Source organism: Triticum aestivum, chromosome 5B (assembly GCF_018294505.1).
Source record: "Triticum aestivum cultivar Chinese Spring chromosome 5B, IWGSC CS RefSeq v2.1, whole genome shotgun sequence".
NCBI classification, from domain to species: Eukaryota; Viridiplantae; Streptophyta; class Magnoliopsida; order Poales; family Poaceae; genus Triticum; species Triticum aestivum.
This window is the reverse complement of record NC_057807.1, coordinates 464,433,382-464,448,810: the sequence shown is the minus strand read 5'-3', so window position 1 is coordinate 464,448,810 and position 15,429 is coordinate 464,433,382. Positions and strand designations below refer to the sequence as shown.

The following is a 15,429-nucleotide window of genomic DNA, read 5'->3' as shown; positions in this document are numbered from 1 at the left end:
AGAGTCAGAGCTGGCTTGCTGCAATAACTCCACCAACCCTTCTTGATACTATGCATGTATGTAGGATCTGATGTAAGTCTTGCTGAGTACCTTTGTACTCATGTTGCTATAATCTACATTTTTACAGAAGACGCTGCAACCCCTTCTGATGGGTTCTATGTAGACGTTGACATCAACGAGTAGGCTAAAGACCCAGGTGGTGACCCTGAGCTTGTGAAGGACCACGTAGTATAGCTAGGCTTTCCAAGCCTCTTTTATTTTACTAGTCGTCTGTACTCAGACAAGTTACTTCCGCTGCTGGTTTGTATGACTGTATGACTTGTATGTGGGGTCATGAGACCCGTACCTTTGTGTATGTTATGTATGGCTCCCTGAGCCTTAAATAAAGTACTTGTGTCATAGAGTCATGTTGTGATGCTTCGTTGTATTTGCACATATCGAGCATATTGTGTGTATGATTGAAATGCTTGGTATGTGTGGGATCTGACTATCTAGTTGTTTATCTTTAGTAGCCTCTCTTACCGGGAAATGTCTCCTAGTGTTACCGCTGAGCCATGGTAGCTTGCTACTGCTCTGGAACACTTAGGCTGGCCGGCATGTGTCCTTCTTCGTTCCTGTGTCTGTCCCTCCGGGGAAATGTCACGCTTTGAGTACCGGAGTCCTGTTAGCCCGCTACAGCCCGGTTTACCGGAGTCCTGCTAGCCCAGTGCTACAGCCCGGACCCACTTGCTGATGACCGACACGTTCGAAGCTGGGTCATGGATGCCTGTCCCTGTAAGTCTGTGCCACTTTGGGTTTACGACTAGTCATGTCAGCCCGGGCTCTTTATCATATGGATGCTAGCGACACTATCATATACGTGAGCCAAAAGGCGCAAACGGTCCCGGGAAAAGGTAAGACGACACCCGTGGGGATACCGTGCGTGAGGCCGCAAAGTGATATGAGGTGTTACCAGCTAGATCGATGTGACATCGAGTTGGGGTCCTGACAGATGGCTAGCAGGCTCTCGGGCCCCCCCTTGCCAGGCCGAGCCGGTGGGCCGCGCGGTCCAGGTCTAGGGCCTTGGGCCGCACCAAGGGGCACGACAGACAGCGGGCCGAGTGGGGCCGGCCCAGGCCCAGAGGGCAGGATCTGGCCCAGGGGCAGGGCAGGCGTCAGCAACCCTAGCGAAGTACCCACCGCCGGCGCCACCGCCGCTGCCCGCGCCGCCACAGGCCCCGACGGCTCCGTCGAAGGTAGGGGGAAGGGCAGGCCAATCCTCCGTCGACACCGGTGTCGCCGCGGGCCCCGAGCACCTAGGGGAGCGCGGGCGCACCAGATCGGCCCCCGGAGCGTGCGAGGAAGAGGCCTCCGGCCTCCAGCAGCGGACCGCTGTTGCCCGCGATCCCCCACCGCCCGGCGCAGAGCGACGGCGCTGGTCACCCCGACCAGCCCCGCCGCGAGCCGCCGCGAGCACATACTCACCAAAAGACGCCCCCGTCGCAGGGGGGGTAAACCCCGGGGAGGAGATCCTGTCCTCGTCGTCGGACTCGACCCCCGACAGGGCCCAGAAACGGCCACCGCAGCTCGCCCGTCCTTCCCCAGGAGGGCACGCCGGGGCGGCGGGCGCCAGGGCGCCGCAGGGGCCCCGTCGGACCAGGACCCAGGCCGCCTCCGCGCCGGAAGCGCGACTGAGGTCAGAGTCGCCGCCCGAGTCGCCACGGGTCGCCTCCAACGGAACACTCGATTCGAAATCCATCGACCCAAATTGAATGCGAACATTAGAAGTGGAAGCATAGACTTGCTAAGTGATACATTATGTGGATTTTTTTTCAAAACTATGTTATTTTTTGTAGCAATTTCGGAAACTATAGCGTAGAATGAAAAAAACCAAAACTAATAGCCCGTCAGCCAATCTTTGGCCGAAGTAGTACTTTTCGGCCACAACTAGGCCGAAATAGTACTTTTCGGCCATAGCTAGGCCGAAGTAGTACTTTTCGGCCACACTTAGGCGGAAGTAGTACTTTTCGGCCACACTTAGACCGAAATAGACTTTTCGGTCAAGTCTAGGCCGAAAAGTCACTTTTTGGTCAACCCTAGGCCGAAGTTGCATGGCTCATGCTGAATTGTATTTTGTCGCCACCCGTTTCCCGCCCACCCCTTCCCGCCACCCGTTTCCCGCCAACCCCTTCCCGTCATATATTTCCGCCACCCGTCTCTCGCCAACCCCTCCCCGCCAATCCCTTCCCACCTTATTTTCCCGCCAATCCGTTCCCGCCTTATTTTCCCGCCAATCCCTTCCCGCCAACCCTTTCCCGCCATACCGCAGTTATTCTTTGCCGCCATTTTCTCCTCTGTATCTATAAAACCCCCTTCAGGCGGAGGTGGATAAGCATTCCAGTGTAGTGTAGTCGAGATGTCCCATTATCCATTCGATCGTAGTTTTCACCCTAAGATGAGCAGCACTCTGCTGAGTCTAGCTACCGATTTCAGGATGGACAATAGGATAGTTCCATGGGACGAACTCACCGGTAGTGACACCATAATGAATGAGTTGGCTCACCAACTACGTAGGTCTGGGTGGCCTGAAAGGACCTATGAGGAGGTACGTCAAGAACTTCTTAGGTTGCATGAAAGGTGGAAGAAGGTGGTGGAGTCGAAGAGTGAAACTTTCAGAAGGACTACAGAAAAGCATCCATTTTTATGGACTGACGAGAGCGAGGATGACGATGATATCTTCATGCCGCCGCTTCCGGGTTTTGCATTGTCGAAGGGCAAGAGTTCTGCATCGTCCAAAGGAAAGAGTTATGCATCCGCGAAGGGCAAGAGTTCTGTATCGACCAAGGGCAAGAGTTCTGCATCGACGAAAGGCAAGAAGGGCGCATCGTCGAAGGGCAAGAGGGCTGCATCAACGGAGGATGACGATGATGACTTCATGTAGTATGTAAGATGTATTCCAGTTGTACCGTTTCATTCAGATGTATTTGCATTATTAGTTTGTATTGTATTATTGTAGGGCATTATGTTCTATCTGAATTTCATTTTGTAGTATGAAAGATGTATTGCACAAGTTCAGCCGCACCGTTTAATTCAGATGTACTTGTATCTTAATTATCGGTTGTAGTCTATTTGGAAATGTAACTGAAATAAGAATGCGAATTAATAGTAATATGTGTCTCGCATACATAAAACAATATATGTCTCCTGATCACATAGAAGCAAGTGCGATAGTAACACATACATGAAGCATGTCTCATACATAAATACTGACACACAGCTGCGAATAGTCTGAAACTAACATAGATAATGAGTCATACATAGATAGATAAGCATATCACTGCGGGGGACGACGACGAGTCTGGGTCTTCCTCGGGCGAGGACCCGAAGGCGATAAGCGCTGAGGCGGTGGACGAGGCTCGCGATAACCACGACCATAGTTAACCTCGTCTGTCACGGTCTGTGTCTCCTGCGTCGGTGGTGGTGGTGGAGTGTGAAACACTGTCTGCGAGAAGCCATAAATGTTTGTAGCTTGGTCATCATCCTCGCGGTCGCCCTCAAAGTACGAAGCACCACCACTAAGGATCGGTGACTGCTCTGAATGCATGAACGGTTGCGACTGGTTGCCGCCTGCGGTAAAGTAAAATTAATACAAATGCATGAACGAAGCACCACCAGTAAGCATCAGTGACTGCTGAGAATGCAAGAACGATTACTACACTGTTCAAAAGAATGTAGTGAGTAGTGTTACCTAGATTCATCTGCTGATGCCAGTAAGCGCTCCCTAGCTGTGAAGGAGGTGGCTCATGCCAGGAAGAGCTCCCTGGCTGTGAAGGAGGTGGCTCATGCCAGGAAGAGCTCCCTGGCTGTGAAGGAGGTGGCTCATGCCAGGAAGAGCTCCCTGGCTGTGAAGGAGGTGGCTCATGCCAGGAAGATCTCCTTGGCTGTGAAGGAGGTGGCTCATGCCAAGAAGATCTCCCTGGCTGTGAAGGAGGTGGCTCATGCCAGGAAGATCTCCCTGGCTGTGAAGGATGAGGTTCTACACGGTGCACAGAGGGTCGTGGTTCTGAACGGTGCACAGAGGGTCGTGGTTCTGAATGTTGTACAGAGGGACGTGGCGGACGATGTGCTGGAGGAGGAAGTGCAACATCCGAAGACCGAACTGTCTCATCACCCTATGAAGAGACATCTCCTCAACCGTCACGTCGAACACCAACTTGGCCTTGGTCATCCAAAAGTGCCGATCTCTAGTGCACAATCCAGAAATCCCAACTGGGTACCTCGATGATATAGCCTGAGGCGAGTATGGCTCCCAAATAACTTGATCCTCGTGCAAACTATCAAACTGCGCCATGAAGGACGGGTAGCATCCCCTAACCTGAGTATGCGCAAACTGTCTCTGTGCATGACAACAAATAAGCATTAGTAATACTATTGAATGGCAAGAAATAATTGAATTAATTTTTACTTAATATAAAAGTACCTCTCGCCGTGTCCAAACAGATCCCATAGTAGGTAAGTCGCCGATAGCAGGCACATAAGTCCCAACTAAGTCCTCCAAACCAAAAGGTTTATCAATATAGACATAGGGTCGTCCAATAGGGAACCTCTCGTATGACCAAAGCTGCAACAATAATGGACATCCAACAAGACTAGATTTTCTAGACTTCAACAAGCAAGCTTTGCACAGGCCTCTGTACGTAGCCGCTAACACAGCAGAACCAAAACTCCTCTGTAGAATATCCGCAGGGCAACGTGCGTCAGCTATCTCTCGTGCAATACCAATGAGTCGTGCATCGACAGTGGTCACGTGGTTCTCCGTAAACATTGTCTTGCCGAATAGCCAAAGAATATATGCCTCTAGGGACCGGTCAATCTGAGCCTCCGACAACTGAACGTCGGGATGTCCTAACGAGACAATCTACATAGAAACGTAATAATTGTATGAACATCAGACAACTAAAAAACAACATTTGTTTAAGTGGCCGTGATGGTTACCTGAAACTGGCTCAACCATCTAAAAAGAGGTCCATGAGGATCGTTGTCTATAGCCCTAGCAGTCGGGACTGCAGCCAAAAAACGGGTCTGCATCGCTGCTTGCCACCCAGATTCTGCCTCTAAGGGACCTATGGCAGCACCCGCCAGAGGTAATCTCAACAAGTAAGACACATCCTGTAAAGTAGGCGCCATCTCTCCCCAAGGAAAGTGAAACGTATGTGTTTCTGGTCTCCATCTATCTACTAAGCAGGTAAGGAGTGACTTGTCGTAAGAGAAACGTCTCACTTGCCTCTTGTGTAACTGCAATGGTTCACCTGCCTCATCTAAGTCCGGACCATCAATCCACTCATCCAATGTACCCTCAACCAGCCGTGCCAAGGGTAGAAGTCCAGCCCAACTTAACCTACAAAATAAAGAGATTGTTAGCGGTTATGAAAAGTATGTCAAACATAGTAAGTCATTATATGGTCTCCATTATATGCACACATACCTATCAACCCATGAATCGTGTATCCGCCAGTTAGTCTTTGGGGTACGAGTGACCAACACGTCTAAGTTGTTGCCCGCTTCCGTAAGAGCGCCCCGGTGCTTTCTATCGATGTTACCATTAAGCAACGAATACGAAGACATATCTGCAATTCAAATTATCCGCACAAATTATAACATAGTCCTGACATATTACAAATTAAAACATAGTCCTGACATATTACATATTAAAACATAGTCCTCACATATTACAAATTAAAACATAGTCCTGACATATTACATATTAAAACATAGTCCTCACATATTACAAATTAAAACATAGTCCTCACATATTACAAATTAAAACATAGTCATGACATATTACATATTAAAACCCACTACGGCACATTATATAGCTTGTGAGTTATTTCTTCCTCGTCCGCCCCTTCGGCCTCGACTGCCACGACCACGTCCGCCTCTTGCTCCTGTTGTCGCAGCCGTCGATGTGGAAGCACTCGTCGATGCGGAAGCACCATCTTTGTTCAGGTCGGGACAATATTTCATCCTATGCCCATAAGCCGCGCATAACAAACATTGTCTGGTTGCTCCACCAGCTTCAGACTGGTCCATATCGTTCCGGATGCGACGGGCCTTTCGTCTGCCCCTACTTGTTCGCCGAAGGTCTGGATGCGGGATGTATACTCTCTCACCGTCGTTTACCTTGTTGAAATTGCCGACGACTCTAAACCCTGTCATCTCACCTGTCCAGGTGTTGAGCACTGCCTCTTTTAAATAGTATGGGGACACGAAGGATATAGCATCCAACTGAATCTGGCCACAGGCAGCCAACACATGAGAGCAAGGTAGGTGCAGCAACTTCGGTTTGTTGCATGTACACTCACACGTTGGATAAAATTCCGTTCCAATTTTTACCTCGTGTGTCTTCACCTCATTTCCAGAACCAAAACCATCGGTAGGAAGCTGAACCTCATACCTCCTTTCTTGATTCCCTATGAGTCTGACACTGTGCTTCTTTGCTTTCTCTATCTTCTTTGCCATGTATTCCATGACACGGCTACAATAAGGTGTGTTCTGATTATCTTCAATATGCTTCTTTGCTAACTCGTGCCTTTCTCTGAAATATCTCAAAGTGCCATGGAATACAGCCTCCACAATAGCTGTGAGTGGCAATGCTCTATTCCCTCTCAGCACAAAGTTATACACCTCTGCAAGATTGGTTGTCATGTGGCCATACCTAGCTCCATGTGTGTCATGCAGCAAAGACCAATTCATTGGAGTCTCTTTCTCTATCCACTCAGAAAAATTCTTTATTGCCCTTCCCTTCTTTCTCTTAGTATTAGGAGGGTCAATTGCTGGCAAGTCACAAAGACCAACTGGCTCCTCTAGCTCCGCGATGAGTGCTGCTAATTTAACCTGATCTTCTTCCATTTTCTTCCTTGCACGGACCTGCTTCTTAGTAAACTCATCTAGTTTTGACCAAATAAATTCGTATTTCCGCTGCTGGCTCTGCTTGCATAATTTTTTGAACAAGTTCATCAACCGCTTGTTCTTGAACTGTGAGAAAAAATTAGCCCCAAGATGGCGCATGCACCACCGGCTCTGCAAGTCCCTCCAAGGTGTTGGTTCGTCATCTGCTGGATTCCGAAGTGTCTTCACGGCCTTCAATATACCAGCATGTCTGTCATGAATGACACACACGTTTGGTCGGTCCTTCACGATCGCAATTTTCACTTGGCGGAAGAACCAAACCCAGCTGAGAAAGTTCTCACCCTCCACAAATGCCATGGCAAGTGGGATGATTTGATTGTTCCCGTCCACACCAATAGCAGTCAGGATTTGCCCTCTATACTGACCGGTCAGGAATGTACCATCCACAAACATAACAGGAGGACAATGTCGGAAAGCTTCGATGCACATAGCAAATGAGAAGAACACTCGTTTCAACACCTTGAAACCTGGTATACTCAGCAACCTCATGTGTTGTACGTTCACATAAGTGCCCGGATTCCTCTCCTTCAGTATGCCCAGGAGACGGACAACATTATCATATGAGTCGAAGAACGTCCCAAACCTTTCCTCCATAGCCTTCTGCTTAGCCCTCCAAGCCTTCCCATAAGCAATGACATAATTCCATCTGACCTTCACTGCTGTCTGGATGTGTTTTGCTTCCATATCTTTCTTCTCTACTATCTCAGTATACATGAGTTGCGCAATGAGACTTGAAGTCAGGTTTGGATGCTTCACCAGCAGGTTCGTCCTCACACAATTATGTGGGACGACAATGGTGACAACCCAGTGGATGTCATACTTCGGCACGTGACCGTGCACCTTCCCAGGACAACCTATTACAACACATTTCACGGTATAGTTTGTTGGACTTGATATGTGTGTCTTGAAAACCCTCTGCGTAGACATAGCCCACTTTATCACCGCATACTTCAATTTTTTCTTTGTATCAAACATAGCCCCTATTTGTACTTGGTTCAGATTATACTGCCATGGAGTCTCATGGCCATCGTTCACCGTAAAGCCGGTGGATATGTCCTGCTCCCATGCAGAAGGAATCGGTACCTCAACTTCATCCTCAGAATTTTCAGAATCCAGTTTCTCCACCAATCCATCCTCGTCCTCTTCCTCCATCACCCTCTGCATTTCATCCCCTTCCTCATCCCCATCAGCAAAACCAGAAACAACTAATATTATCGACTGGCTACTCTGCCCAGTATCAGGACCACAAACATTGTGTGGCACGTAGTCTGACTCTTTCTCCGGTTGGCTAGCATCCACATCTTGTGGCTGTGACCCGGATAAAACAATCTCGTTAGCCACTTCACTGCCTTGGCCGGGTTCATACCCCCTGTGGAGTTGTACGGTATTCTCCTTCTTCGGCACAGGTTGCACAAGTGCATATGGGTGGATTCTTCGGTCTCGGCAGCGTCTTAACAGGGACAACCAATGCTGGCTCCTATCTACCGGCATCAACTCCCACTTGACATTTTTACAAGATTTGGTCCACAATGCATGAATACTGACGGAACATACTTCAGGATCCAGACCGAAACTAGTTGTCAACCAATACTTCAACTGTCTAATGTCCAGTCTGTCCGGGTCAGCTAGTGTCATAACGCCATTTTTAAACTCGCTAAGATCAACCCCCAACTCATTATATCGAACATTACCAGCGCCGTAGTAAACATTCAGATTTACTGATTCAGACATTTTCACCTGTCAGACATTGCCATCTTCTCATTAATCACAACGAACTATGCGCTAAAATGCCTCCAAAAATATATTAACACTAAAATTCATAATATGACTTATATACACTAACTAAACTATATTAATCACAATATACACTAATATTATCCGCTACACGAACTATGCGTTAAAATGCCTCCAGAAATATATTAACACTAAAATTCACAATATACACTAATATTATCCGCTACACGAACTATGCGCTAAAATGCCTCCAAAAATATATTAACACTAAAATTCATGATATACACTAATATTATCCGCTACACGAACTATGCGCTAAAATGCCTCCTAAATTAAATTAACACTGAAATTCACAACGAACACTAATATTATCCGCTACACGAACTATGCGCTAATATTTACATAATATTTGTGACGACGTGATTATACCTTCGAAGTGTGTGTCCGCTTCTTGCTTCTCTCTTTGACTCAGCGGCACCGGCCACCTCGCGAAGTACTTGCACCACCGGAGAACGACAACGCTGCCCCCGACGACCGGAGGTTCAACTCCGGTCAGCCCCCAACCTGCTCCTCCTCCTCACCACCTCCTCCTCTGCAGCTGCTGCTACTAGTCACCACCACCTACTACCCGTCCTCCTCTCCACCATGGCTCCTCCTCCCCACCATGGCTGCTCCTCTACACATCAAAAACTATCCCATAGCAAAAAATAACACCGTAGGCCGGTGGAGATTGCTATGATCTACCGATTCTGTGGGTTGGATTTGCAAATGTGTGGCAAATGGAGGAGATCGGCGCGGGGGGGAGTTCTACAGAGAAGAACTGAGAGAGAGAGAAAGGGAAACGAAGAACAGCAGCGCAGGGGCGAACGGTGCTTATCCGCACCTTTTCGGCCTACACCTGGCCGAAAACCTCTTCGGTCGAAGCCTGGCCGAAAAGGCCAGCTTCGGTCACCGGTGGGCCGAAAACGGCCCAGTTCGGCCTCCTGGCACCCGAAGCTACTATTTTCGGCCGGGCCCCCGCCAACAACGAGTTTTCGGCCCAACCGCGGCCGAAAAGCCTACTTCGGCCACACCCTGGCCGAAAACTGCCTTTTCGGCCCACTCCTGGCCGACGGGCTACTAGTTTTGCGTTTTTTTCATTCTACGCTATAGTTTCCGAAATTGGTACAAAAAATAACATAGTTTTGAAAAAAAATCCATTATGTGTAGGCCTAAGGATCAAGGTGGGTTGGGCACTAAAAACCTCGAGATAAAAAATAAGTGCTTATTCAGCAAATGATTGTATAAGCTACTTAGCACGGAGGGTGTTTGGCAAGAGTTGTTGCCTAACAAATGCATGTACTACATGTGACGATGCAACAGTTCATATGCACGAGTACTTTGATGCGTAGCTTATACCAAAAAAAGGAAAAATACATACATGAAAGTGGGATTTTGTTTTTTTTTACTTGCAAATCATAATATTTTTGAAGAAAAAAATTACAGATCTGCCACCCAGTATAAGTTTTTACAGGATTATTTTCTTTTTTAACTTGGAACTATCATCGTCAATCTTTTGAAATGACGGCCACGGCCTACAAGTAGCCCGTCCTACACAAGTTCGCTCTCTATCGCCTGGTTCCTATCCCCCTCTACCTCACTCTCCAATCTCCAGAGCAAGCTCGCGCAGCGCACGCACGCCGGTGCAGACACAGGAACGTCAACCATGGCTGCGCCGCCGGCCGAGCGCTCGTTCGACGTCATCGTGGTGGGCGCGGGCATCATTGGCAGCTGTGCGGCGCACGCGGCGGCGTCCCGGGGCGCGAGCGTGCTCCTGCTCGAGCGCTTCGACCTGCTGCACCAGCGCGGCTCGTCGCACGGCGAGTCCCGCACCACCCGCCCCACCTACACGCGGCCGCAGTACCCTCCCATGGTCCGGCTCGCGCACCGCCTCTGGCACGACGCCGAGCGCGACGCCGGGTACACCGTGCTCACGCCCACCCCGCACCTCGACCTGGGGCCCCGGGACGCGCCGGCCTTCGTCGCCGCCATCGCCAACGGCGGCGCCACCGAGCTCGCCCCGGCGGGGGACGCATCGCGGCCGGCGTGGGCGGGGGCGTTCAGGGTGCCCGAGGGGTGGGCCGCGGCGACCAGCGGGCCGGCCGGTGTGATAAAGGCGACCAAGGCGATGGCCATGTTCCAAACGCTCGCCGCCAAGATGGGCGCCGTCGTGAGGGACAGAACCGAGGTCGTCGACGTTGCCAGGCAAGGTGAGTGACAGATGGCGCATTCCGAGCGGCTGCATCAACATTTTGATGCACCATTCTTAGCTATGTATCGTGCAAAAACTTTCTGCTCTGACGTTTTACATATTATGTCCCGATCTTGTTACGTTTAGAGAGCAAATGTGTGCTTATTTTACATTTGATGGATGATTTTTTACCCGTGCATATGAACTGTTGCATCGTCACATGTAGGTGTAGTGTAGTGTACTCCGTACTTCATTATTCTGCTTGCCCTACATGGTGGAAGCAGGCAACAAGCCAACGGAGTACTAGCTCTCAATTATTGCAATCGGTTTGTCTAAAGAATCTTTTGGTCAGGAGAAGGAAATACGATCGTGGTGAAGACAGCAAGCGGCGAGGAGTTCCACGGCGGCAAGTGCATCATCACGGTGGGCGCGTGGGCGAGCAAGCTGGTGAAGTCCGTCACCGGCGCCGACCTGCCCGTGCAGCCGGTGCACACCCTGGTCTGCTACTGGAGGGTCAAGCCCGGGCACGAGGAGGAGCTGACGACGGAGGCCGGCTTCCCGACGTTCGCGACGTACGGCGAGCCCGGCTTCTACGGCACGCCGTCGATGGAATACCCGGGCCTGATCAAGGTCTGCCGGAACGGCGGGCCGCCGTGCGACCCGGACGGCCGGGACTGGGCCACCGGCACCGGCGCGGGCGGGATCGCGGAGATCGTGGCGCGGTGGATCGACGAGTTTATGCCGGGCGTCGTGGACACAGCCGGCGGGCCGGTGCTCCGGCAGCCGTGCATGTGCTGCATGACGCCCGACGAGGACTTCGTGATCGACTTCCTGGGCGGGGAGGAATTCGGGAAGGACGTGGTGATTGGCGCCGGGTTCTCCGGCCACGGGTTCAAGATGGGCCCGGCCGTCGGGAAGATCCTCGCCGAGCTGGCGTTGGACGGCGAGTCGGGCACAGCGGCGGAGGCCGGCTTGGAGCTCGAGCACTACCTGATCGGACGGTTCGAGGGCAACCCCATGGGGAACGCCACGAGTCACTGAGGTGAAAAATGGCCGTCGTTCACTTCACCGTGGCTGCGTGTGACCACCGCGATTGCCATCCAATTGGTCTGTGATTGCCAATAATCTGCTGCACTGTGTGCAACTTCAGTGTGTTCCTTTTTCTCCCTAGAAGAAATATTTTTATGCGAGCTTTCGCACAGTTAAGTGAAGAGTGACATGTGCGAATCGCCAGACGGGCGTACTGATGTCTGTCCGTTAGTTAGCTGGACTGGAGTAGCATTGTAATACTAGATGCATGCATGATATGATATCCCCATCGACAACGAGCGGTCCCTTGCTTGTCGTTACTGACGAGAGCTACCGATCGATGTGGAGTGAGTCACCTGTCTCGTGCATTTGCACCACTCGTAGCCATGGATGCCGATGGTGGGTCGTTTTCGAGTAGATGGACTTGTGCACGGCAGGCAGCCATGTGTGGACACCTTTCACTTGCCCAGGAATGTGCTCAAATCCCAAGCGGAGTCCAAATCTGCTTATCTCATTGCTTCTATAGGCAAACACACTTTTTCAACATAGAGAAAGAGAAGACCTTCTACGCCTCTGAATCCAGAGATACACACAACTTTCAGAATTATCCCTAATGTGCTAATGCCACCAAGACCGGGGAATTGCGTGCCAACCCGAGCGACTGTCGTGTCATCCTCCGAAACGATCCGGGAGGCTTCACATCCCTAAACGCCTACGGCTCCTCCCCTACTCCTCATGTGGTCACTACCGCCGGGCGATTGCCAAGATGGTGGTGTGCCGTGCTCCTCCGGTGGAGGGAAGGGGCGTCTGGATTCTCTGGTAAAATTTGGGGGGGGGGGGGGGGGGGGGGGGGAGCTAGTGGTTCGCGTGCCACTGTGCACAACATGGTGTCGCACGAGCTGGAGGTGGATGTGCAGCATGTGCTCAGAGCATTTTTTTTTATAAAAGAGAGCTTGCCCTTCCGATTTCATTTAAAGAAACCAGTTGCTTACAGACTCCACGACCGAACTTCGCATCAACAATCTGACTTTTGCTATGTTGGAGAAAGGATCCATCCCTCCCTCCCCCCCACACAGCAATATGTCAAGATTGGCTAAATCCCCAACGCCTAAAAGCGCCGGAGAAAGCCAACATAGCTAGCGTTTAAGTTTCTACTTGCTATTACATAAAGGATTTAAAGTCACAGCCAACAAGGGCCAGAAGTTCCGATCACAACCCAAAAGGAACGAAAGGAGAAAAACAGAAGAGCAAAAGGCAGCACACAGAAGGTAGGCTTCAGCGTAGTATGATCTTCAGGAGCCTCCTAGTCTTGAAACTCCAGTCGCCCATCCACGCGTCGCTCTGAAAATCTCCGTAGCCACCCGCTCACCTTGATTTACGCCCTCCTTCATGTGATCTATTCTTCCTTGGTTTTTCTGCAACACAAACCATTCATGCAAATTCTTAATGATCAAATTTACAGGAACACAAGGATCAATAACCCTGTGATTATCAAGTACTAGTATGTTTCTCAGTTTCCACATTGTCCAAAGCATGGCTGATATACCAACTGTCATAAGGTTCTTATCATTTTTCTCAAATTTGTTTATCCATCTACCAAATATATCATTAATTTTATCAGGAACATCATGTATGTCAAAAGAGCATTTCATAACCATCCACAACATTTTAGCCACATAGCCACAAAAGGAACATTTTGTATCCCCTTGCCATCCTCTTTTTTTCAAGTTTTGTTTGGTAAGAATACTTTTTCTTAGTAATAGCCACAAAAAGACCTTGACCCTTGGAGGCATTTTTGTTTTCCATAGGAATTTGTATGGATAATGCAGCCCATCTTGGATCAAGTATCTATAGCAAGTTTTAACAGAGTATTTACCATCCCCAGACAAGGTCCATTTGATCTTGTCTTGAGTTACATCAAGCGTCACACTCTCACATACCTCTTTTATGTGCTCCCATAGATGCAGGGATTCCCCACATAACGATCTTCTAAAGCTAATTTTGTCAAGCCCTTTTTTTAAAACATGAGCCCCCGACCTTTCCTTATCAAAACATATATTGTAAATGCGTGGGTAACTATCTTTTAAAGCTTTAGGTCCAATCCACCAGTCTTCCCAGAATCTGGTATTTTCCCAGTCTCCAATTTCAAACTTACACAAGGAAAAGAAAAAGTTTTTTGTTTCATTAATTCTCCCCAAAATTGTGAATCACCTTTTCTACTTTTCACACTGGTGATGCAAATCTTTTTAATGTATTTATATCTCAAAATCTTCTACCACACCCCATCTGTATTATAAAGCTTCCACCACCATTTGCATAATAGAGCTTTATTCATAAAAGCTAGATTATGTATACCCAAACCACCCATATCTTTAGGTTTACAAACCTCTCCCCATCTTACCAGGTGATATTTTTTCTTGTCATTACTTTCTTGCCACAATAGCCTAGCTCTGAAGAAATTCATTCTTTTTTCTACTTCCACGGGCAGCCCATAAAATGACATCATAAAGTATGGGATCCTAGTCAATGAGGATTGGATCAGTGTCACTTTGCCAGCACTAGCTAACAGCCTCCCTTGCCAAGTCCCACATTTGCCTTCCATTTTATTTTCAGAAGGTTTCCAGTCTTTATTCTTAATTCTTTTCGTATCTACTAGGAGACCTAGATATTTTATAGGAAGATCTCCCACGGGGCAGGTGAATATTCTGGAGTATTCCTGCTTTTTATCAGCAGCTGCCCCAAATAGGAATATCTCACTTTTGTGGAAATTAATTTTCAATCCAGACATTTGTTCAAACAAACATAATATGTATTTTAAATTACAGGCACTTTCATAATCATCTTGTAGCAAAAAAATGGTATCATCTGCATATTGTAACATATTAACTCCCCCCTCAATAGTATCAGCCAGCAAACCTTTAATCAGCTCAGCTTTTCTTGCATTATCCATCAGGATAGCTAAAGCATCTGCTACTAGATTAAACATTAGGGGGACAGAGAATCCCCCTATCTCAACCCTTTATGAGTAGGGAAATATGGACCATAATTTTCATTAACTTTGACACACACTCTACCCCCTCTAATAGTAATCATTACCCAGTCTATCCATTTGTCAGGAAACCCTTTAAGCATTTGCATCACAAAAGGCCATTTAATTTTATCATATGCTTTTTCAATCACTTCCAACAATAAAGCACTCTGTTTCTTAACATGCACACTATTAAGTGCTTCATGTAAAACCAACACCCCTTCCATGATATACATGCCTTTAACAAAGGTCGTCTGTATTGGAGATATGATTGAGCTAGCCACAAGATTAAGTGTATTCATTAAGACTTTTGTAAAAAAATTGAAACTAACATTCAAAAAACATATTGGCCTAAACTTCTAAGTCTGATTTGCTTCTTTTGTTTTTGGCACTAGGGTAATGATGCCATAATTTAGTCTTTTAATATCTAGGGTCCCAGCATACAGGTCATCAAACATAT

At 48.5% G+C, this 15,429-nt stretch overlaps 1 protein-coding gene and 1 long non-coding RNA gene across 2 annotated transcripts; one reads left to right on the top strand and one right to left on the bottom strand.

The window, feature by feature from the left end:
• Positions 1 to 3,117: 3,117 nt before the first annotated feature.
• On the bottom strand, positions 3,118 to 3,910 carry LOC123116450 (uncharacterized). Its single transcript, XR_006457083.1, has 2 exons — positions 3,728 to 3,910; positions 3,118 to 3,606 (listed from the first exon to the last, which is right to left on the bottom strand). It is a non-coding gene; the product is annotated as an uncharacterized lncRNA (long non-coding RNA).
• Positions 3,911 to 10,281: 6,371 nt separating this feature from the next.
• LOC123112502 (probable sarcosine oxidase) lies at positions 10,282 to 12,265 on the top strand. Its single transcript, XM_044533503.1, has 2 exons — positions 10,282 to 10,931; positions 11,265 to 12,265. Exons 1-2 carry the CDS (start codon positions 10,388 to 10,390, stop codon positions 11,951 to 11,953), a joined length of 1,233 nt encoding a protein of 410 aa, XP_044389438.1. The 5' UTR covers positions 10,282 to 10,387; the 3' UTR covers positions 11,954 to 12,265.
• The last annotated feature ends 3,164 nt before the right edge of the window (positions 12,266 to 15,429 follow it).

Bases quoted from the DNA above. Each gene is read 5' to 3' on its own strand.
- LOC123112502 (XM_044533503.1), top strand. From the start codon at position 10,388: ATGGCTGCGCCGCCGGCCGAGCGCTCGTTCGACGTCATCGTGGTGGGC. The intron at 10,932-11,264 runs GTGAGTGACAGA...TCTTTTGGTCAG, and splicing joins CGTCGACGTTGCCAGGCAAG to GAGAAGGAAATACGATCGTG.